Here is a 24,617-nt window from a genome sequence, read left to right as displayed (position 1 = left end):
TTAATGGACTTTCTCAGGCACACAAAGTGACAAATAACACTTTCAAGAATTACTCTTGTGCTTCGTTTAACGATTCCACTTGTTTTACATCAGTATCATACAAATTAAAATCAAGCAATTAAGATCAGAATCATATGTTTTGTCTTTACTCTTGGCTAAAACCGCTGGATTTGATTTTCCCCTTAATTTTATAGACGTGTATTTAAACAGATGAGATTGAAGTGGTACTGATTGCTTCGGTTTATACAGATCTGGCTCAATATTGTTTGTTATAGTTTAATCTGTCTTTTGCGAAGGCATTTCAGGAGATTATTATCTAATTTTGTCTTTTCAATGATCTGTTATCCCTAATCGTTGGGAACCTTTTGCATACAGTTAGCAATCCTGGAATGCGCGTAAAGTATAAAGGATTTCTTAAGGTATGGGCATCACTAAGGTTGCGAGTTCGAAATCAGCAGTGCCAGGTGCGCTCGACTCTAATAATCAGTGGCGTAAAGGGCGTACACCCCCTCTTCGATCACCGAAAAGTTATTTCATAATGTTTTTTACGATTTATATGATGTTTTAGCTTAAATCGTCCAATATTTTTCGTATCGATTCGATCGGCGGTAAATAATCTGTTTTATGGAATTACGAACTCTTTCAAAAATCCTTGATTCGCCCCTGATGTCTGTTGTAGGCTATTCTAGGAATATGTCGTTATCACGAACATCCGTATCCGACGTTTTTATCGTTGAGTCGGAATTTACTCTCCTCCACCAGACACAACCTCGGAGTAGAAGCTCTCTATTTGGTTTTAACCAGCAACTGAATTTTAAAGGTGAAACCAGTCCTTTTTTTATCGTTATCTATCTATCTATCTATACTCCTGCGTCAGTATCAAATAAATTGTTAATCTAATAAAATCAATTCCACCGCAGTGGAGTGATACTTGTTTACACCATAAGAATAAAAGAATGTTGACCATAGATTTAAATGATTGGCGATATCAAACGATTCCATGTCACCACAAAAGGATCAGTTCGGTGAAACCGAAGGACGTTACTCCTGCAGAGGCATACATGAAGACTAAAAGGTGTGTGGAGTAGGAGGCAAAATTCTGAAAGTGTCAAGCAAAACTAATGTTTCCCAAAGTCTTGTAGTGACATTTTAGATTTTGAATACTAGTTTAACAGATACAAGTAAGGGATTTTTCTTGTCCCAAATCACTTTAATAGTTACAAAGATGTAGGAAGTGTGGCTGTACTTGTGGAAATCTGATAAAAGATAGAATAACATATAATTTTGGATTATGTCGGTAAACACTAAAAAGCAGTGTTGAATTATATAGCACTGGTCAGGAGAGTTTATTTTCTCTATACTATCTATTTTGTGAAAGTCATCTTCGCTGGCCAAGGATTATGAGGAAGGGACTGTTGGCTAGCGAATATGCTGAAAGTTTTGCATTACACAAGCTAATGGCTTTCCTGTCATTTCAAGTTTAATAGATCCGATTGGTTTGTACCAAATTTACGAATAGACTTTTTAGTCTGGGTGAACATGTTGATTGCAGAGTCTGTTGTTCGTGCTGTATGAATGCTGTAGAATGTGTCCTCATGCTTATAGTGTATGGACTTAAATTTAACATATGAGTTTTATACGGTATGGGGTTTTCTCATTGTTGAAGGCTTTACGGTTGCCTGTAATTACTTACATCCCCTTCATTTGAACTGAGATGGATAGTTGTCTCATTGACAATCATATCACATCTTCTTATTCTTACAATCTAATTAAAATTAAATCTCCTCACTCTCGGCGCTTATTTTTTATGCTTGGTCGCTCCCACGCAGCGACCAAGCATAACAAATGAGCGAGTGAGGAGATTTAATTTTAATTAGATTGTTATTCTTATATATATGGTGTATCTATTACTAGTAGTTGAAATTTGGCTTTGAACTACTTCTTAGTAACCAAGTACCGTGACAGTTGGCCAAAGCTTTGAATCTTGTATTTTTGTGATCTGTTTGTTGGCTTAGTAAGTTAGCACAAATCTAATGAAAAAGCAAGCTCTGTCAAACAGATATTTACAGTTTGTACTTGTGTTGATACACCACTGCCCTAGTAGGCTAAGGGAGGGTTGAGTGCTCATCAACATGAACCCCGTAACATTCTATACGTGCCTGTCCCAACTCAGAAACCTGCAATCCAGTGGTTGTTTCTCGTGGCTATCAGACGTATTTGTTTGGTGTACATTGTTGTAATATAATCAGGCAGGTGGTTTAGTTTTGGAACAATTGATATTTTGCATACCTGAGCCTTTTATAACTCGCATACGGTGTGGTTTTGGTGGAGATGGTAAATTGACCTGTATTTGTTCACATCTCTCTTCTTTGACCATTTTGGATAGTTGTCTCATTGGTAATCATCTCTCTTCTTTGACTTTTTTGGATAGTTGTCTCATTGGTAATCACGCCTCATCTCCTTATTTTCATACTTAATATTTACTAGTGGATCAAGGTCAGATGAACCCTATAAGACGGACTAGTATACCGTATCATAATTCTATAAACCAAATATAGATGATCAATTATCTACAGTTTTTGAAAAACTGGCCTCATAAAAAGATTAAGCCATGAAACTGAAGTCAAGATAAGATCCTAGTTAAAAATGTACAGTGTACAAGGAAAAATGAACCCAGTATATAGGAAGTGAGCCCTGTTTGGCAGAGATATATCAGGCATCATTTTGCTAACAGAAAAAAGTGCGGACTTAGTCAAACCAAAAGTCAAATTACTAAAACAAAATACAGTATGAAGTATTAATTAAGTCTAGATTTATTCATCCGCTATTGTTGAAAAGTACAAACGAGATCATGCCTACCTGGAGAAAAATGGAAATAAAACCTCTAATTACTGTGTAACACATATTACATGTACTTATATATGTCTTTTGCTGTTCACACTCAACCTAGTTCCTTAAGTTTACGAGATAACCACAAAAAAACTGTTAAAATTTACATTTCAGGGGCTGCAACTCCAAAACAGTATTCAGCTTTTTACTCGTTTAAATGAGCCCTAATCCTTTCTAGAAAAAAAGCACACAAAATTGGAAAATTGGTATTTCGGGGATAATAATTTCAACAGGTTAACTGATTTTTCTGAAACTCTCAAACCAGATCCTTAAGTTTACGAGATAACCACAAAAAAACTGTTAAAATTTACATCTTAGGGGCAGCAACTCCAAAACAGTTGGACAAATTTTTAAAGAAGATAAATTCAGTTTTTTACTCGTTTAAATGAGCCCCTAGTTTGAATGAGCCCCTATCCTGAGCACACAAAAAAAATGAAAATTAGAAAATTGGTATTTCAGGGACAATAACTTCAACAGGTTAACTGATTTTTTCTGAAACTCTCAAATTAGCCTGATACATATTGTTTTCCTAAAACAAACTTTTACTATTAAGTCGAACAACAGTGATTCATGACAACTTTCAAAACTGGGGTGTGTCGATCAAAATAGATTTTTCAGGGGCAATAACTCCAAAACAAGTTGATTATTTTTTTCCCTGTTTCTGAGTAGATATATCTGGTCATGTGGATCATTAATGCAATCTTCACTTTTAATCTATGTTGCTTTGGTTTTAATAAAGATAAGTTAATAAATTGTTGCTTTAACAAGGAAACTATGCAAACCAGTCAAGGCTCATGTACTATAACTAAAGTTGTAGGGCAAAATTACTTCGGGAAATAACACATGGCAATGTTACCTTTAAATATACCTGAACACAAACTATGTGAAAGTTTAAATGAACAATAACGTGGAGGCTGAACCATATACCTGTAATCGCCATGGAAGTGGGATGTGCATATTGGAATTTGATGCGACTGTCGTACAAGTGAGAGTTTTAGCTAGCTATAATATCAGGTTCAATCCACTATTTTCTACATAAGAAAATGCCTGTACTAAGTCAGGAATATGACAGTTGTTGTCCATTCGTTTGATGTGATTGAGCTTTTGATTTTGCCATTTGATAGGGGACTTTCCGTTTTGAATTTTCCTCGGAGTTCAGTATTTTTGTGATTTTTACCTTTTAATACTGTAAATTCAGAAATTATTGCGATGTTTTTATTATTGCGAAAAATGTGACAGGGTTATAACAAGGATTTGTATAGTAAGAAATCAGATGATCCCGTTCTTATACAATTACATATTAACAAGCATTCTGTGAGTATTGCCCGCCCTGAAAACACATAGTCCCTTACCCGTTAAAAAATCATTGTACAAGAGCAAAGTGCTATACCTTGTCATGGTGTAAACTATATAACAAATATCCATTCAATATCTTCAAGCATGATGATTAAAAATGTCGAAAAATGATTAATGGAGTAAATTTTTTAAGTCATAGGAGCATAACTATGCACTAAATCATTATACTGGACCAAAATTCGAACTTGATTTGTAACTTGTCCTAACAACAGTGCACACGCTGAAATGTCTCGCCTTCTTTACTTACCATTGATATTATGTTGATAGTCCTAAATAGAAAGCTTTACTACAACTATTACATAGACTTAAAGGGGCACTAGCTACGAGATATATTAAAAATCTAATATATTATTGTGTTTGCTCAATCATTAATGAAATGCATATTGTGAAATAATATTTCGCTTTTACTTTTAGCAGCCAGTATGGTTCAATTTTGTCAAAATAAGCTAAAATACATTGATTATGAATTATTCACTTGCAAGTGAATTATTCGACCTCATTGAATCCGTATTCATGTGAACTTCAATTTAACCCCTTAGCTTGAGATGGATAACACGTGAATTGTATGTGTAAAGTTATTTAAAGGAAAAGAATGTCAACATTGAAAGTTAAACAAAGGTAAATCATTAAGATTTGATTGACTGATTCAATCCACAGAAAATCATTCTTAAATGTACACAGGTAAAAACGATGATAAACACTTATTTTTCATCTATAATATGAAATTAAATAGACCTAGAATAATCAAAGAGCACGAGTTTGCTTAATCTATTTATATCTATATTTATGCTTACATCGCTTATATGGTCATCGGATGACTTTTGTGCCCCTCTTCTTGCCGACTTGATTCTTTATTATTATGAGGCTGACTCATACAGGAGCTTCTTAGGAAGAGAGATAAGAAGTTAGCAATATCCTTTAACTCTACGTTCCGCTATATAGATGATGTTCTCTCACTAAATAATACAAAATTTGGTGACTATGTTGAACGAATCTATCCCATCGAACTAGAGATAAAGGATACTACAGATACAGTTAAGTCTGCCTCATATCTTGACTTACATCTAGAAATTGACAATGAGGGTCGGTTGAAAACAAAACTTTACGACAAAAGAGATGATTTCAGCTTCCCAATTGTGAACTTTCTATTTCTATGTAGCAACATTCCAGCAGCGCCTGCATACGGAGTATATATCTCCCAATTGATACGATATTCCCGGGCTTGTGTTTCCTATCATGATTTCCTTGATAGAGGATTGCTGCTCACAAGGAAGCTATTAAACCAAGAGTTCCAAATGGTGAAGTTGAAGTCATCCCTTCGTAAATTTTACGGACACCATCACGAGTTGGTTGACCGTTATGGAATAACCGTTTCACAGATGATATCAGATATGTTCCTTATGTCGTAACTACAATACCCTTCCCTTTTCACGAATGTGACTTACCGAATTAGACTATTTACCGGATTTGTAATAACATAAGCAACTCGACGGGTGCCACATGTGGAGCAGGATCTGCTTACCCTTCCGGAGCACCTGAGATCACTCCCAGTTTTTGGTGGGGTTCGTGTAGCTTAGTCTTTAGTTTTCTATGTTGTGTCATCTGTACTATTATTTGTCTGTTGTCTTTTTATTTTTGGCCATGACGTTGTCAGTTTGTTTTCGATCTATGAGTTTGACTGTCCCTCTGGTATCTTTCGTCCCTCTTTTAGAGGTCAACTCGATAATTAATAAGATGGCGGTCTAGACTAAAACACACGAAACGAAGCTACGTATTTTCATACCCGTGCCCTTTTAATCGTTTATTTTAGACTTTTAATAGTTTGGATAAATGTTTTACATTGTTATAAATCAAATATTAGAATTTGATTAAAATCGGTGAACATGAATTTGACAGCTAGTACCCCTTTAATATGATCCAAGAAAATGAGGTCAAGGTCATATATACCAAGCATGAAATACATTTACAACTTACAATCATTCAATACACTAAATATAGCTAACTTATTGCTTAAAGTTTTTTAGAAACAAACTTAACCAGGAAAACTAAAAATTGACTAATGAACCATGAAAATGAGGTCAAGGTCAGATGATATATGCCAGACAGACACATACACGTTAAAATCCTTCCATCTAACAAATATAGGTGATCTATTGCTTATAGTTAAAGAAAAACAGACCAAAACACAAAAACCTCAACACTGAGAAATGAACCGTGAAAATGAGGTCAAGGTTAAATAAAACATTTGAGACTGACATGTACATCATAAAATATTTCTTTACAACAAATATAGTTGACCAAACTCGAAACCTGAACTTTGACCACTGAACCATGAAAATGAGTTCAAGGTCGGATGACCCTTACCAGTTAGTCGTGTACACCTTACAATCATTCCATATACCAAATGTAGTAAACCTACTGCTTATAGTATCTGATATATGTACTTGACCAATATCTTCACGCACAAAGAAAAAAAAAGTGTGGGAAATTGATTTGTGGACTGACAGATGGACAGACAGATGGAGTGCAAACCTAAAGACTCACTGAAGGGAATGTGGCCAAAGAACCTCTATGGAAATGAGATGTGCCATAGTTCATACCTATAACGCAGGTTCTTCATCAAGTAAGCTAATCACAAAAATAACATTGTTGATGCCACTGCTCCTGCCAACTCTGGAAACAGCATGCCCTTGTCTTGTGTCTTTGCCCCCACCCCCCCCCCCCCCCCCCCCCCCCCCAGTTAATTTCAGGGGCAATAATTCCAAACAAATCAACATGTTTTTCTAATATATCCAGGTTTGAACAGTTTGTGTAATGAACAGTTTTACCTTGTTAATTTTTTCTCTCCTTGCTCTAGTTATCTATATTTCATTTTCACCATTATATTCTATTTTAAGCCATATCGGCCATGTTTGTTGATGAGTCTAAAAACTTCAAAGACATCCTATAAATGAAGCAGAAAACTTTACTTCAATCCACATACTAGTGTCAGGCATTAGGTTTTAAACAAAATTTCAAAGACAACAAACAACAAGAAATGATTGTAACAGGATGCTGTTACGAAGTCTCCCAAACGAAGCTCCCATAATTCGTAATTCCCAGGGTCGCCTGACATTGGGCAAAGTCCAGTGAAAATTGGTTTGGTCCAGCAAAGTTATATGCATTAGTGATGCCTGGGGACTAACCCTGTATATCATTCAAATCATCATCAGAATATATATGGTTAAGGGGTGGGGATCTCAACCACTTACAAGATACTAGAACATTGGGGGTGGGGGGAACCCCTGGGGACTGACCCTATACGTCATTCAAATGTTAGAGACATGACAAACAGGAATATATATGGTTTAGGGGTGGGGATCTCGACCATGTACAAGATATTAGAATTTTCTAAAATGGCAGGGGGTCGGGATGACCCCTGGGGACTAACCCTGTATATCATTCAAACCATCTTGGCATGACAATCAGAATATATATGGTTAAGGGGTGGGGATCTTGACCACTTACAAGCTATTAGAACTTTCTTAAATGGCAGGGGGTGGGGGTGACCCCTGGGGACTAACCCTGTATTTCATTTGATGTGCTTTATCATGACAAACCAGAATATATATGGTTTAGGGGTGGGGATCTCGACCATTTACAAGATATTAGAATTTTCTCAAATGGCAGGGGGTCGGGATGACCCCTGGGGACTAACCCTGTATATCATTCAAACAATCTTAGCATGACAAAGCAGAATATATATGGTTTAGGGGTGGGGATCTTGACCACTTACAAGATATTAGAACTTTTTTAAATGGCATGGGGTGGGGGTGACCCCTGGGGACTAACCCTGTATTTCATTTAATGTGCTTTATCATGACAAACCAGAATATATATGGTTTAGGGGTGGGGATCTCAACCATTTACAAGATATTAGAACTTTCTCAAATGGCAGGGGGTCGGGATGACCCCTGGGGACTAACCCTGTATATCATTCAAACCATCTTAGCATGACAAACCAGAATATATATGGTTTAGGGTTGGGGATCTTGACCACTTACAAGATATTAGAACTTTCTTAAATGGCATGGGGTGGGGGTGACCCCTGGGGACTAACCCTGTATTTCATTTAATGGAATTTTTCATTTAGAACATTTTCAATTAAAAAGATTGTGTCTATCACAAACGGTTTTCAATTTCTAATCATTTGAAAATTTTAAAATATAAAATCCCATAGGGTTCTATAGTAAAACCCTCTTTTCTTTTTGCCCCTCAAAGTACCCCTTAATAAACCCCATTGCACAAACAAAACCCTGATTGCACCACTAGACATGTTAGTCTAACATATTGTGAAACCCTAAGTTAATCTGACAAGCGGTTTTGGAGAACGGGTGCCGACAAGTTCAAATTTAAAAGCAGCGGAAGAAGAAGAAGAAGAAGAAGAAGAATAATAATAATAAGAACTGAGCAAAAACAATAAGTCTTCCCAAACTTCGTTTGGGAGACTTAATAACCTGTTGGTCAGACAATGGAGGCAAAGTGGTGGCATTGAAGGCTCACAAGGCCTTTTGGCCAGGCGATGTTAAAATCATGTCCAATTTATACATTGCAATGATTCTATACTCCAAATAAAGTTAATATGTTCTAATAATTTGAAAAAATAAAAAATTAAAAAAATTGTCATTTTTATGCAGGTATTGTTTTATGATAATGATGTAAAACTATCTATGCCACATGGAAATTTCAAACCTTTAAGCATCTTATGTCCGACATTCTACCAAATGTACAAATGTTTGTATCTTTTTATTTTTAATGAGATAACTGTACAAACAATCGATTCATGGATTTCAGCAATATCAATAACAATAAAATATCACCAACAAATCACATGTCGATGATAATAAAAATACGGAAACTATCTTAAAAATATTTCTGTTTAAAAAATACAACAATTTCTGTCTCAAGTAAAAAATAAAATACTTTATCAATTAAATTCTGCTTTGTTACATGTTTTTTAAGTTACTTGTTTAGTGTAATTACTATGGACAGTTATGTTTTCAGTAAAAGAATGATTTTGTAACATGTAAAGTCATACCAAACAAAGTTAAATATATAGACTAATAGGAATTTTAGTTTCAATCTACTTTTAATAGTTAATGTAATATTTGGAAACACGGATACAAGAAAATTACCACACGAATCCGTTGCCCAATCTATATAATAAAACTAGACAGATTCAGACCTAATATGTATTAATCAGCAAAACATAGATCTTTCCTCGTTATGAAATGATATACATGATATGTACAAATGTAGATATATATAATTTGTAAAAAAATCTTGTTTGATATGTTTAACAACTATAAAATTGTAGAAGGGAAATTATATACATATAAAAAGGTCATAATTTAAAGGAATGTCATGAAAGTGTGAACATCTTTATATCAAACTAATGCAGACATGATTATTATATACTCCCTTGTTTCTGGTATAAATCTCATTGATTTTGTAAAAAAACCTTTTTGATGATTCAAACTAAAAAAGAAAATATTGTTTCGTTGCTTCCAAAATTTAAAATTTCTCAATTAAGGTAAATCTGGATGATTAATAATTTGTGTAACTAAAGTTTGAGATGCAAAGTTAACCTGCATTGAAAACACAGTTTATTCTGTATTGAAAATGAATCAAGAGAAGACAACTCTTTAATTACAACATTTCAATGAATTGGTTCCTAAAAATAAATAACACAAATGAGGTATCTATTGTATGCAACATTTGAAATATTAGCAAAATCATTATTTTACTTTATAACTTCATTCTACTTTCAGAAAGGCAGATTTTAGTATTTAGTTTTATAACAATTCTATCTTTAATATTCATCTTTAAAAAAAAGCAGTCTTTAACCAAAACAAAATTTAAAATCATAAAATTTCTCAATTCATCCCTTTTAAAAAAATCACTTATAAAAAATGAAGGAGTTTTAAGTTAAAAAATAATGTCATATAGAATTAAAGAAATGTAATTTTTCAAATTGAATCCATAAATTCACTTTAAAAACATTTTTAAATCTTGCATTTATATAGTAAAAAGATGTAAAACTATGTACATTTCAAAATTCAGCACTAAAATTATGTTGGAATTGATTAAAATACTGAAAAAAGTCAGGGAGAAAACCTATTTACAATATATTTGTGATGGTTTTCTGTCATATTCACAAAATTCTCCACTATTGAGTAAAAATTAAAAAAAGCTCTACATTTCTTTGTTATACAAGTACCCTGAAACTATGTGTGATAAATTCATTTTGAAATGTACTTCAAAGAGAAACAATCTTTATGATTCTAATATTGCTATAGTTTATAATTGTGAAGCTGGATTGTCATAAGCGTAAGCTGCTTTTCCAATGTCTGTTAACTGTGAGTCAGCATTGTATAATTTTTCCTTGGTATTAAGTCCCCAGTCAGCTGTTGGCGTTGTTACTATTCTAAGTCTCTGTAAATATAAATAATATGTGGTTAAGTTGATGTTTGATGCAATAATATGTGGTTAAGTTGACGTTTGGTGCAATATGTGGTTAAGTTGACGTTTGTTTGGTGCAATAATATGTGGTTAAGTTGACATTTAGTGCAATAATATGCGTTCCAGTTGACGTTTGGTGCAATAATATGTGGTCCAGTTGACGTTTGGTGCAATAATATGTGTTTAAGTTGATGTTTGGGGTGCCATTATATGTGGTTAAGTTGATGTTTGCTGCAATAATATGTGGTCCAGTTTACTTTGGTGCAATAATATGTGGTCAAGTTGACGTTTGGTGCAATATGTGGTCAAGTTGACGTTTGGTGCAATAATATGTGGTTAAGTTGACGTTTGGTGCAATGTTATCTACAGTGGTTATCAAAAATGTAGATTACTGTGAATCAATTATAATTCATGGAGTACTAATTTTCATGAGTTTTGTATGGATAGTTGAACCAAAAATTCTTTGAAAACAATAATGCATTTCACAGTGAGCAACTCTCACAAAGAAGACCTTTTTGGTCTCTGTCTCTGTCCTGTTTCAAAATACAACTTAGTTACCTTGCAAATTCAATTGCAATCTTTAGCACATGTACCCAATGTTTCATTGAATAAAATTCTTAATTTTTAAATCCAACATTGTGCTATTTACGAAGCAACACTGCCAAAAAACAATTAATTAAATAATTGAATATTTCAGTGTATACTCACTTCAGTGACTTTCCCAGGAGTGATGATGAATTTATAAACAAAGTACAAAGGTATAGGACATAACACTACGGCAGTCACACACCATCCAATAATCTGGGCGAATTCTGGCAAAAATATTCCATCTTTTACTTTAGGTGGTACATACTCGATTAGACAGTATGCAAACAGACCCTGTAATGTAAAGTCAACATGATACATAAGCAATGGTTAAAATATTACTTTAATTTAGGTACATAGTCAATCTCATAGTATACAAACCATGTAGCTTTTCCCAACAACATAAATTGTCAAAAATCTGTAAAATTTATTCAGTATGAGCAGTGAAAACAAGTAATGAATGAAAAATAGAATAGTCTTAAAATATTATTTTACACTATATAAGACCTCCTCTTTTCTTTTATTCCTAGATGCATGGTGTTTAATTTAGTAATAGTTAACTATACGTTTTTGTTTACTTTTGCTTGAACCTTTCTTTTTTTCCAGAGAAGTGGGATGTTGTTGGTTGTTGTGGTATTTTGTACTGTTCACAGCATGTTGTGGAATTTTGTGCTGATTTTTATCACAATATAGGCCCTTAGATAATTGAGCATTTTGATCTCTGTTGTGCACTACCTATAGCTTTGCACAATACAATTAAATAGGAAGTATAAAAATGTTAAGAAGAGTATATTTGAAAAGATTTCGAATACTCATAAAAACATTTTTGAATTGTTTTACATTGTTATTTTCGATTTTGATAAAATAGACATTTTGTTAAAGAGCAGAAAATAAAATAATTACTGTTCAAGAAGAATAAAATACACATGAGACTTTAAAGCTACTGGTGTAACATGTCAAGGCCAAGAAGAAACCCACCATGTGCACCAAAACATACATATGAGCACGACTATAATACTCACTTGCATAACACACCTCAAAGCCAAGAAACTCACAATTCAACAATACACATATGACTTTTATACTTACTGGTGTTATACATGGTAAAGCCATAAAGAAACATATCACTCCCAATCCAATACACATGTGACTGTTATATTTTCTAAGTTTTGGGAACTCATCCTGTATACATGTCAAAACTGTCTCCAATAAAGCAAACTGCAAAATAAAAATAGGCATTACATATCACAAAGCTCAAAGAATTACAGCCGATTTCAATGAGTGTGTAAGCAAAGGTAATAGTATTGGTTAGCTTGCTTGCTAGCTGAACCGTGAAGACTAGGTTAGGTAAACTATCCTCCTTTTAAGAGTAGACTAGTCCGATAGATTATCTGTTTGTAGGACTAAGCTACTTTGAAAGGAGGGTAGTATACCTTACCTTATAATGACTTCATGGTTCAACTAGCAAGCAAGCTAACCAAAGATATTACCTTTGCCTACACACTCAATGGAATTGGCTGTAACAGTTGATTCTGTTTCATACTAATCTATGACTATCTTACAAACTGGACTTGTTGGTATTTCATAGGGAACCAATGCTTTATAAAATAAAACTTGCCTATAGGTTTGCAAAGAAATAGTCCACAACAATATAATTATTCCTAAATCCATAAAAAATAAAAGAATCCACAGTATTATTATCATTGCACAAATTAAAAAAAAAATGTTGGGAATAATATTCAAGTTTTGTTAAGAGTATAAGACGAAATTATCATACTAATGTAATAGATGGGTTATTTCCAGTCAAAAATTAGAAAAAGTCCTGGTCTTTTACAAAATTTATTAGAAAAGAACTCCTGTATTTTATATTACCATTAAACACGATTTATAGGTGCAAAGGGGAGATAATCCTTTTCCTTTAAATAAAATGTACAACTATCTGTCTTACCTCACTGTCAAGTCCAAGTGTAAACAACATGAAGAAAAACAAAACAGACCATAATTGAGGTAGAGGTAGGTTAGACAATGCCTCAGGGTAGGCTACAAAGGCTAATCCATAACCTGTAACAGAAAAAAAATATAATTAATGAATTGTATTTTCTGCTAGAGATTTTTTTGTTTGTTTTAACAGATTCTGAACAGAGGATCATTTCTGAATTGTTGTGATAGTCTCAGTGGTATCAAATTCAATATCAAATATCATCTTTGATTAAAATCTTAAAGGAAAATATGAATTAAGAAATAATTCATGGCAGCTGTAGATTTGTGGCTGCCATGAATTATTTGGATTCTAATGGGACAAATTCAGTAATTTTGTTAACTGTGATAGCCCTATATGCAAGATACTGTTTTGGCTGTTCCATTTTACCCCCATATGATAATATTATATAATTTAATAAAACAAAAAAATTTAAATCGTATTTTTCACCTACATATGTTCTTCTAATGTAATTTTATTGCATTCTGAGATGTATAGAAGCTTTAAAACACTGAGTGTTTACATTTGATTTTTTGATTACAAAAACATACATATGATGTCACCTTGTTTCATTGCCATGCAAAGACGATAATATTTCATGAAATTTTCCTTTGATGAAATTTCAGCACGAAAAAAAAAAAAATTGAAATGGACTGATATGTTTATTTTGCTTTAGAATAGATATAACTAAATGGTATCTGAATCTTGGACTATATTCTGTGGGTTTTAATGTCAAAATTTGAGAATACCTGGTAGTATAATTAAGTAGGGCGTAACACAGAACAGCTAGTTTTATGTAGTTATGTGCTTGCGCTAAAAGTAGATATACTATGATTATGCTGGTTGACGATAACAGGTTGTCATATTAGAATTTAAATTTTAAAATAGCTTTACAAATAAAGACCTAAGGCATGCTACAAGAAAATTACAAAGTAATTTATGGCAAACTATTTCTTCATCTAAATCTATTCCATAATCTCTACAATGTATTGAAAAGTAACGTTTGATTAAAAATGGAAAACATCCTTGCTTACCTCCCCTGGCAACTTCTGAGACTTGAAGTCCTGTTTTCTTAGCTAATCCTCCAAATGTTGTAAAGATGACAAAACCTGCTATTATACTGGTAACCAGATCCATTACAGCGATTAACAAGGCATCACTATAAATATAAACCAGTGTTTAAATAATAAAACATGACTATTAAAACATACTATAAAGGCCCTACAGATGAAGCTAGAAATAAAAGAATTTGTCACACAAATGCCATGCTCAAGCTTTGCAATTTTCGAGTTAAAAGGGATCTCTAGAACGGTAAATGAATCACTACCCAAATTCAAACTGTCTGTAAGCATTGCATATGAATTTCATTAGTTTGTAGCACTGTGTATGAGTTTCATTAAAATTGGATGAGTCAAGCTTTAGAGTTAAGAGTGCAGAAACAAAATTGGACAGACAGAAGGTAATAGTTAACTATAATAAAAATAATTACCAAAAAAAAACTGACCATGTTAATTACATTACATCCCATCATATTTGATCATATAAATATAAATAAAGACTTAAATTTTCTGTCAAGGAAAATTAATCTTACTCATATACATTGTTGCTGAATTTGTTGTAACTTCCAAACATTATAATTCCACCAAACGATACACTGAGAGAGAAAAACATCTGTCCTGCTGCAGCAACCCATACCTATAATAAATAAATTATATACATGTATATGTTAGACTCAGATCGACGTCTGGTCTACAATCGACGTCCAATTCGGACGTCAAATTCTCAAATCGACGTCCAATTGTTTGATCCTCTAATCGACGTCCAATGTGCCGTCATGTATTGCCAAAACGATTTCCGATTTATTGTAGTCTTCTCTTATCGATGTTCAACATCAATGAATAATAAAAAAAGAAATTGCTGCACTTACACTTATACATGTACATGCATATTAATAAATGGCATATGCGTATACTTAAATAAGAACCCAACGACAAAGAAAACAAAACGACATATATATAGGGCAACACTCAGTCTTCAACAATGGACAAAATAAAGAAGTAAATGCCAACTGTTAGAGTATTATAATTTGGACTCTGTAAGAATTTTTTCAACAAATTCATTTGTTTTACACCTGGAGTGAAAAATATACAAAATAAATTGGCATTATGTTTTTATGTTGTGCTGTTACACCACTGTTTCAGGTTAGGGGAGGCTTAAGCGCTCACAAACATGTTAAACCCTGCCAAATATTTTATGTGCCTGTAGTCTAGTGGTTGTCCTTGGTTTATGTCTTGCATATTTGTTGTTCAGAATTTTCTTTTGTTATAGGTTAGTTTTTAGTTCTATAATAATTGTTTTATATGTTTCATGTCGTGACCTTTAATTGCCGACTTTATCATTCCATGATTCATTGTTGAAGGACGTACGGTATAGATATAAGAAGATGTGGTATGAGTGCCAAAAAGACAACTCTCCATCCAAGTCCCAGTTTATAAAAGAAAAACGTTATAGGTCAAAATACAGTCTTAAACATGGAGCCTTGGCTCACACCGAACATCAAGCTATAAAGGTAAAGGGCTATATAATTGCTTACATTCACTTCATTTGAACTCTGGTGTATAGTTGTCCAATTAGCAATCTCACCACATCTCACTGTTTTTAATAAGCTCTTAAATTACATAAAAATTGATATCACAACCTGTAAACATTGGTAATACATTTAAAAAAAAAGATTTTTAAATATATTTTATTTGTCACATAACCTATGTTTTGGTTGTAAAAATATTGACCTAGAACTGTCTTTACTACTTTTTATATTTATTCTTCTCGGACAATCCACGTTTCAGTTCTGTTATAAACTTTGCTTGTCCCCATTTCCGCAGTTTTGTTCATTTGTTTTAGATATATTTCCGTATAATACGGCATGTTGGCCAAAAATGTCTCGGCGTTTGCATCTTTCCATAGGTCCATTAAAACAGACAGCGATTAGAGAAGCTTAAATTTGGACGTCAATTAGAGGAGCCAAACATTGGACCTCGGTTAGAGGGGGATATAATTTGCCGCTGATTTGGAATCTTATTTTATTGTGACGTCAGCTTTGGACATCGATTTGAGGAACGGACGTCGATCTGAGTCTTACATATATATGTTGTAATACATAATTTTAAAGATAAAATAAATATGTCCTTCAAATTAAAGTAAAACTTTTTCCTTTATAATTTTTTCAGGGCTATTAAAGCAATGGAAGGCCCTAAAACATATTGTGGTACTAGACAGACATGAGTAAAGGCACTTTTTACAATATATCTCATAGTAAATAGTCTGCAGTCAGGAATATCAACCTCCTTAGTTTCCCCTCATAAGGTATCATTGAAACTCACAAGCTGAAATACAAATTGCCCCCAGCATAGAAGTGAATTTTAATTTAAAAATATTTACAAATTAATCTTAAGGTGGTACCAAACACCTTGATTAAAAAATTTCATTGGATATATAGAAGTTAGACAAACACTAATTCTGATCATTGAGAACCTAATATTTCCTTAACATAATACAACATTATTAAAACACGCAGCTGATTTTTAGAGTTATCTCCCTGTAGTGTTAGGTACCAACTTGAAAGAGTTACAAATCAAAGACTTCTCAAATTTTAGGTACCCATGGTATAAAAAAAACACTATCATTAATTGACAAACACAGGGAATTGAATTTAAAACAAAATTCAGTACAATTGTCTATGATGATAATGACCACTATTTCTGTAAGTATATCTTACAATCATGACTCATATATATATAACTTTAGATCTGCTAGTTTGGACCATTCAGGTATCAAAAAATATTTTACTCCATCAATAGCACCATCAAGTGTAGCTCATCGGATCAACAAAATCAACAAGATAACATATGGGAATGTGGCTGTGAAATATACAACCTGAAAAGATAAAAAGTAAAAGTTCCAGTCCAGCAAAAAATTAAAAAAGATTTATGGGTTGAAAACCTACAAATAAATTCATATATTAAAATGCTAAGTTATATCAAAAGCCACCTAAGTTCATCGAAAACAATCCCCCTTTACGGAATGCATCCAAATTGAATATTTGTAAAATGGACTTAATGGCATCCTGCACAAACTTTGAAAATGCGTCAATAGCTTCTAACAGAACTTTTATCTCCAAATGTTACAATTTCAAAGGCTATATTGACAGTATCAATGGTAATAACAGAACAATTACTCAATCTGTCTTGGTAAAGTAAAACATAGTTTGTCTGGCAAAAATAAACAAATCTTGTTAGCTTAGGAATGAGCAAATCACTGTCGATTAAAAATCTATTCATTTCAAAACATATGATGTATAAATTTGCAAGGCAAACTATGGTTAATCAAACAAATATAAATAAGATCACACACACTTCCATTTCAAAGGTGCTCCATCAAATTATATTGTCTTAAACACACAAAATATAAATGAATGTGCTCTATATTATTAGACATTGACTTGCATACATATATATCATAAAACTTACTTTTCCAGATGACTTAATTCCCTTTACTAAACAGAGAACAACAACAATCCACGACAACAGCAGACAGAGTGCTAACTTCCATTGTGGATTTCCTGTGTCTGAGTAGAAATCATCAGCCTTGTTCATTACAGTTTTACTGAAAAAGAAATTGTTCTTAGAATAGGGTGGTATTAATCTTACAGATAACATCCATTTCATATTTAAACTATTTGGATTGTTGTAGTTGTACAAAAGACAACTTTTACTGTAGATTCCTTTTTATTTGTTAGATATTAATTTTCTGGGTTTTGTTGGAATAGGTGAACCAGGAAATTAAATGCTTAACGATTACATGTACAAATGTTCTATTGCCTTGAACACAGACATTGGTAAAATCATGAAATAAAATACCCCAAGTAAATAGGCTACTTGCTAATTCCCGTAATTGACCCTGTAATTAAAGATCCCTTTTTTAGTTGTCTCCCTTATGAGGGACATTAATTTTTATTTACAATGGAGAGCCAGCAGAAAGAGCAAATTTACCTGTGCGTAATGTGAGTAATCTTTAAGGTTTTTAAATCTTATGATTACATTAATTTGTTGTTCAGCTAAATACTTTTGACATCAGAAATTTTTTTTAATGAAAAATTAGTTAAACCGACGATACATCACTTTCAATTCATCATGCTTTGCATTGGTAAATGCCAATTTTGTTCGGTATGGAACCAGTCGACGATTGACAAAGGGAAGTAATTTGTTTGAAAAGCATGTAATAACAGAAACAAATCGGTAATTGGCAAATGGACTATTGGTACCCACGAAAATTAAAGAATCCAAAGTATATAATTATATCTTTCTTTACAAAAATAAAGTTTCAGGCCGAAAGACGTGTCAATTTTTTAACCTGATTTCATTTTTAAAAAGCAGATTTTATATATACTACTGTAAAATTTATAAACTTAACAAACATCCTTCCATAAAATTTATGACCTTGAATACTATGACCTACTCAAAATACAGCTGTGCTACAGGTACTGGGACATCTCCTTGGTATGTGACATTAGTACCGTTAAATCCCTGGTCAAACAATATAGAATCTGTACCGTTCAAAAAACATCTACACGCTTTGTTATCAGTCAATAATTGTGTAATGTTCATAGAGCAATAGTCTAATCTCTGTGTCGACTGCTCCACACATCCTAATGGTAACCATTCCTACAATACAAACATTGGAAGGTTAACTACATCTAGGTCTTGTTACAAGAATGGCTATATATTAAAAGACAATTGTGATAATAATTAAACATCCAGTGGCAAATATTACATGAATAACTTTTATTTAGAAGAAGACACCAATGTATATGAATTGATATCTATAAACCCAGTTTTAGTTCTCATTTAATTGTTTTATAAAATGTTTCATGGTGATTTCAAAGTCGACTATAAAGTATTTTTTTCTCATTTTTTAAGACTGTCGGGTGACCTTTAATTGCATATATCCACATTATACTTATTTATATGGTGGATAGTTGTCTCATTGGCAATCATACTTCATCTACTTATTTTTATATGAGTACTTGGCTGAAACTCTTTGAGCCAAGTGGTTTAACAATCCCTGTCAAAATTTATGGTGGACTTATCATGGCAGTTTAGAACATATATGGTTCTGGCAATGGGATCTGAAGTTTTTTTAAATATATCTTAGAAAAAATAACTAAATAAGGTTTTGACATTTTAGCGCAAAACATGCCTGCTATATACAGTTACACAATATTGCAAATTCACATGTTGTAATATTTTTCATACCTTCAATAATCAAAATGAATTGATTAGTATGTCCCTAGTAAGCAGTGTTTTGTATAAATGCTCAAAATGGCAGCTTTAGGTCAGCTTCAGGCATTCATTTTAGTCAAATGTTCAGAAAAAGGCCATTATGTTTTATGAGACTCGAGTGCATATACTTGAAACTAACTGAATTTTAGTCAAGTTTAGTTACTTCTCGAAAATTCCCATAATGAGAAAAAAGCTTTTATGTCTCATTGGCAATCATCATACCACAATTCATTTCAATCTGTGGATTCATTTATTTTCTTGGGTATCAATTAGGGGGGATTGAGGAAAACTTACATTTTTGTTGATATTTGATTTCTTGATTTTGCAAACCTCTGCTTTCAAAGCCTATAGAAAATGTGCAATTCGTTGTACATTTATATTCGTGGTTCACCTGTACCCACAAAACCGACGAAAATTGGTATCCAACAAATAATAATGAATCCACAGTATATGGAAAATTGAGCAAAATTTTGAATAATAACTGTTTCCTCATTTTTATAATGTCCATCTTGAAACTGTTCCAAATCCCTAGTCTAGACCATACTTACATCTTCACAAACAGTCCAGGGTAGAGTTTTCTGCATGGAGGAGAAGAAGTAGATCAGTGTATAGGCCATGATCACATTATAGTAGATTGCAACTACTAAGGATATTAGAGCCATAGATATACCAATACCTGCAAAGTTAATACATTTGTATAAGATTTATATTCAGTGTATACATGTAGGCCATGATCACGTTATAGTAGATTGCGACTACTAACGATATTAGAGCCATAGATATACCAATACCTGCAAAGTTAATACATTTGTGTTATTTATATTTAATACAAAATAAATTATTTTATAACATGAAGAAATTGAAAATATTTTGTATTACGGTATGTAATAAATCTTTGTACAAAATTCATCATTTACAATACATTAAACCTGCATAAAATTATTTTGTATAAAATTCTACACCTATAGTTTTCTCACATTTACAAATGAAAATTGTAAATGTATTTCAGATATACTTCAATATTACATGTACCAGCAAACTTTTCTCATCAGATGTGGAAAAACAATATAAGTTTTTAATACCATTAGGCAAAATAAGATCAAAATAAAAAAAAATAATTCTAGATTGCCAAATTCCACAAAGAAACGTTTTTTGTAGGTGAATTAAAACCCTATTTTTATTTCTTTCAAACATCACATATCTTAAAAATGTCTCTCCATCATCATCTCAAATTTCAAAGATTGAAACACTAATTATAAATTAAACAAATAATAAACCAATGATTTTTATCTTCAAACCATGAAATATCAATTAACAAATACTACTACAAAAACACTATTACCTTTAGCACTTGGGTTCATTTTCCAAACCCCTGTTGGTCCTAAACTATAGAATTGACCCATTACTAACTCCATGAAGTACATGGGCTTTCCTATCAGGAACTGTAGGACTAAATAAGCAATCAGGAAGGCAGCTGAAATTAAGAAAAAAATGTGAATAAAATTCTCAAATATTAAGATATATGATTGTTTGTTGGTTTATTGGACTGAAAATTTGTATGCAAGTAACCCATCTTGCTGCCACAGTTGTGGACCCTGCTGCCACAGTTGTGGACCCTTTGTACACAGATCAAATATTGAAAAGATTGTCATCTGCAACAGTTAAAGCAGTTGGAAGATTTTTTCATTGACTGATTGAGTTCTTCCACCAAAATCTTTTTACTTATAAAACAATAAAACAATTTAGTAGTGACACAAATATAAATAGAGACAAGTTCTAGTTTTGGATTTCATATCATAGATAAAACTATATTGTAGTGACACAAATATAAATAGAGACAAGTTCTAGTTTTGGATTTCATATCATAGATAAAACTATATTGTAATTTACAATATAGTTTTATCTATGATATGAAATCCAAAACTAGAACTTGTCTCTATTTATATTTGTGTCACATTCTCATTAGAAATATTTAGGTGTGATGCGACTTGTGATGATGGTTAATTAAACATTTAATATGTGAATGGCATACAATACCATGATAAACAGGAGATGCTGATACTTTATAATGATTTCATGCATTATGCATTGTTGCCTATAGAAAAAACTTAAAATACTCAATAAATAAAAATTTTAGAGTATAAATCTCTATTTTTTTAGCATGAATCTGGCAGCTAATGACACTAATCATTTAACATGTTTAGTTTCCTTACAGACTAACAGACTCAGTATATCAGTTCGGCGAAACAGACATTCCGGTCAGATATGGGATTCACATGCAACCCCTCAAAAAAAAAATACACCAGTTTTTTTATTCATCAGGTTCATTTTAATGCTAAATAATTCTGTTGAAAATATTTTTTTCTCATAGCAAAAAAATGGACAAGATTATTGTTTTCAATCCAGATACGGCCAGAATTTTTGTTTAAGGCAAAAATCAGGGTCAGAATTGTTTCTCTAAAATATCTCAGACTGCCCCCTCAAATCAAATGGTCCGTACCTTAGACTTAAAATCTATATCTAGAGCTTACTGACTGGGGATCACTATTCAGCAATGTTATTAATGGGCTGGGGCGTGTGGGGTTAAACATGTTTTCGTACATGTAGGTAAATAATATTGCTGTGGAACTTTTTTTTCATTAGAGTGTAATAGAGTATTACTTTCTGTTGGGTGGAATTGCGAAATAGAAGTCAATACGTTCAACTTCTTGCTCAGTACTTTGTCGCTTTGAAGGCGTCATCCTCAGCCTAAGTAATGTGTTACTGTAATTTGAATTTCAAAATGTCTTAGTGACGTTTTTTTCGACGTACTGGTCAACTCCACCGTAGCGAATCACATGACTTTGGCATAATCAATAATATATTACAGTAAATACGAGCGAAAAATATCTTTATAAGTAAAGAATTGTCGCATAAAAATTAAATACACGGGAAATGGCAAAGTTCACGAAGTCTAGTCTGATTAATCATTTTACAAAAAAAAAAAAAAAAAGTGCAAGCAAAGGGGGGGCGTACGCCCTCTACGCCCCCCTCTGGATCCGCCACTGCTAACAGTTAATCTTTTCTTCTATAAAATCTGGCTTTGTGAAAGGGTTAAAAAGAGTTATGTCAGACAATGTAAATTTGCAATTTACTAATTCAGAACAATAAAAACTTTTAAGTCAGACTTTTGGTTAGAATAACTTGATTCTGTCTATGTATCTATTACAAGCTAGAAATTTAATGAAAAACCTGCAGTGTGAAGGTGTTAACCATAATTTACATACATGTATCTAGTCTACATGTTCTTACTGTTTTCTTGTCAAATCCTTTAATATTATGCTAAATTTCAGACTAAAATTAATCTTTACATTATAACATATGAAATAATTTTAATACATGTTTAAATTCAATCAGTTTTCACATTGGTAACACATGTACTTGAAAGACATGTCATTAAGTTGTCTACATTTCAATTTACAAATCATTTCCAAAGATTTCTTTCAGTGAGTCATAACTATACAATGTACAAATATACACCCAGTTAAGAAGCAGTAAAGATCGATCAGATTTTAAATATTTGGGTAAAACATGATTGTCTTTTAAAAAACAAAGCCATAAAAACCAATCAACTTAAATGATTTAGTCAAACAAAACCTGTTATACCAGTTATTGTCAGTACATTTATTCTTTAAAATATTCAACTCCTTTAATTTGTCCTTACATGTATATGAGATACATGCAGTGATAAAATATTATTGCATTCATTAATTTTTCCCATACATTTCAGCTGTTAAAATGATTGTAATTATTAGGTAAGAGTAGATTCTTCAAATTGACAATGACAATTTACCCTGATTGACCTTCAGTCAACTGTGGTAACTTGTTCGTAAAAATGAACATTGGGCTAGTCAGCCTAGTGGCCATGCAATATCTTACTATCTAGATCATTGATTATCAACTAGTATTGTAAAATAAGCGCTCCGATATATTTCACTTAACTATGTTAATTTAAATCATGCATTAATGTGTCATTCAATGGTATAGTTCTATTTATCATTTAATTAACGTAAGCTTTAACAGCTATAAACATGAATAACAGTAATACCTCCTCCATTTTCATAGGCCAGGTAAGGGAAACGCCATACATTTCCTAATCCTACAGAAAGTCTAATGCATGACAGAATAAACTCCCATTTGGAGCCCCATTGTCCTCTATCTTCAGTATCTTCGTCAACATTTACATCAACATCTCCATTCCGTTCTTTTGAGCCATTATTTACATTGTAGCTATCTTTTGTGTCTATCTGCAAATAAAAATGTAGAAAATAGCTTTAATAAATAAATCAGATTCATCTAGTCTTGAGTTATTACAAGTCATAGAATATATACATTTTGCATTTCTGGTTAAAATCCTGATAAGGCCTGAACAAAATATAGTTATATTATCTGCCTCGCTATCCCTTCCCTTAATTTTTATGCTGACCCTAACAGATACTATGAACATTCTATTGTTTGAGCACAATTTACAATGATTAAGTCCCAAAATTCTCCATGAATTGTACATGTTATATAGTGTTAAAAAATAAAACGATTTTACCTGCATTACCTCTTTTTTCTGCCAGGAGATAGGAACCATTAAAATCATGTGTGTATGTTTGTTTATTGGTAGCAATTTTATTTTCTTTCATTGATCGTTTACAGTAGATTCATTTATTTTCGTGAATATCAATTTTTTCATGAATTAAGCTAAAATTGCATTTTTGTGGATATTTGTTTTCATGGTTTTGACAAAGTCTGTATAAATGCCAATTTAAAATTTCTTCTTCATTGATCAGTTAATTTCGTGGTTTACCTGCAGTATATACCAACGAAATTGTTGTCCAATGAATGATAATGAATCCAGTTTTTATAAAAAAACTCAGTGATTTTCCTAGTATTTAGGGGAAGGGGCCCATATCCCGGCCAGGGCCCATGCAATTGGGAATAAA

The 24,617-nt window shown here is 32.5% G+C and overlaps 1 protein-coding gene across 1 annotated transcript; it reads right to left on the bottom strand.

Moving 5' to 3' along the window:
• Positions 1–10,584: 10,584 nt before the first annotated feature.
• LOC127715819 (sodium- and chloride-dependent neutral and basic amino acid transporter B(0+)-like) lies at positions 10,585–24,232 on the bottom strand. The gene is made up of 9 exons (XM_052221960.1): positions 24,227–24,232; positions 23,735–23,933; positions 20,990–21,121; positions 20,196–20,323; positions 14,901–15,004; positions 14,344–14,468; positions 13,280–13,392; positions 12,421–12,549; positions 10,585–10,719 (listed from the first exon to the last, which is right to left on the bottom strand). Exons 1-9 carry the CDS (start codon positions 24,230–24,232, stop codon positions 10,585–10,587), a joined length of 1,071 nt encoding a protein of 356 aa, XP_052077920.1.
• Between the last annotated feature and the right edge of the window lie 385 nt (positions 24,233–24,617).

The sequence above is a fragment of the Mytilus californianus genome, unplaced genomic scaffold, assembly GCF_021869535.1.
Source record: "Mytilus californianus isolate M0D057914Y unplaced genomic scaffold, xbMytCali1.0.p SCAF_9, whole genome shotgun sequence".
NCBI lineage: Eukaryota > Metazoa > Mollusca > Bivalvia > Mytilida > Mytilidae > Mytilus > Mytilus californianus.
Note: the sequence above shows the minus strand (reverse complement) of the source record. Positions and strands in the feature narration are given on the sequence as shown.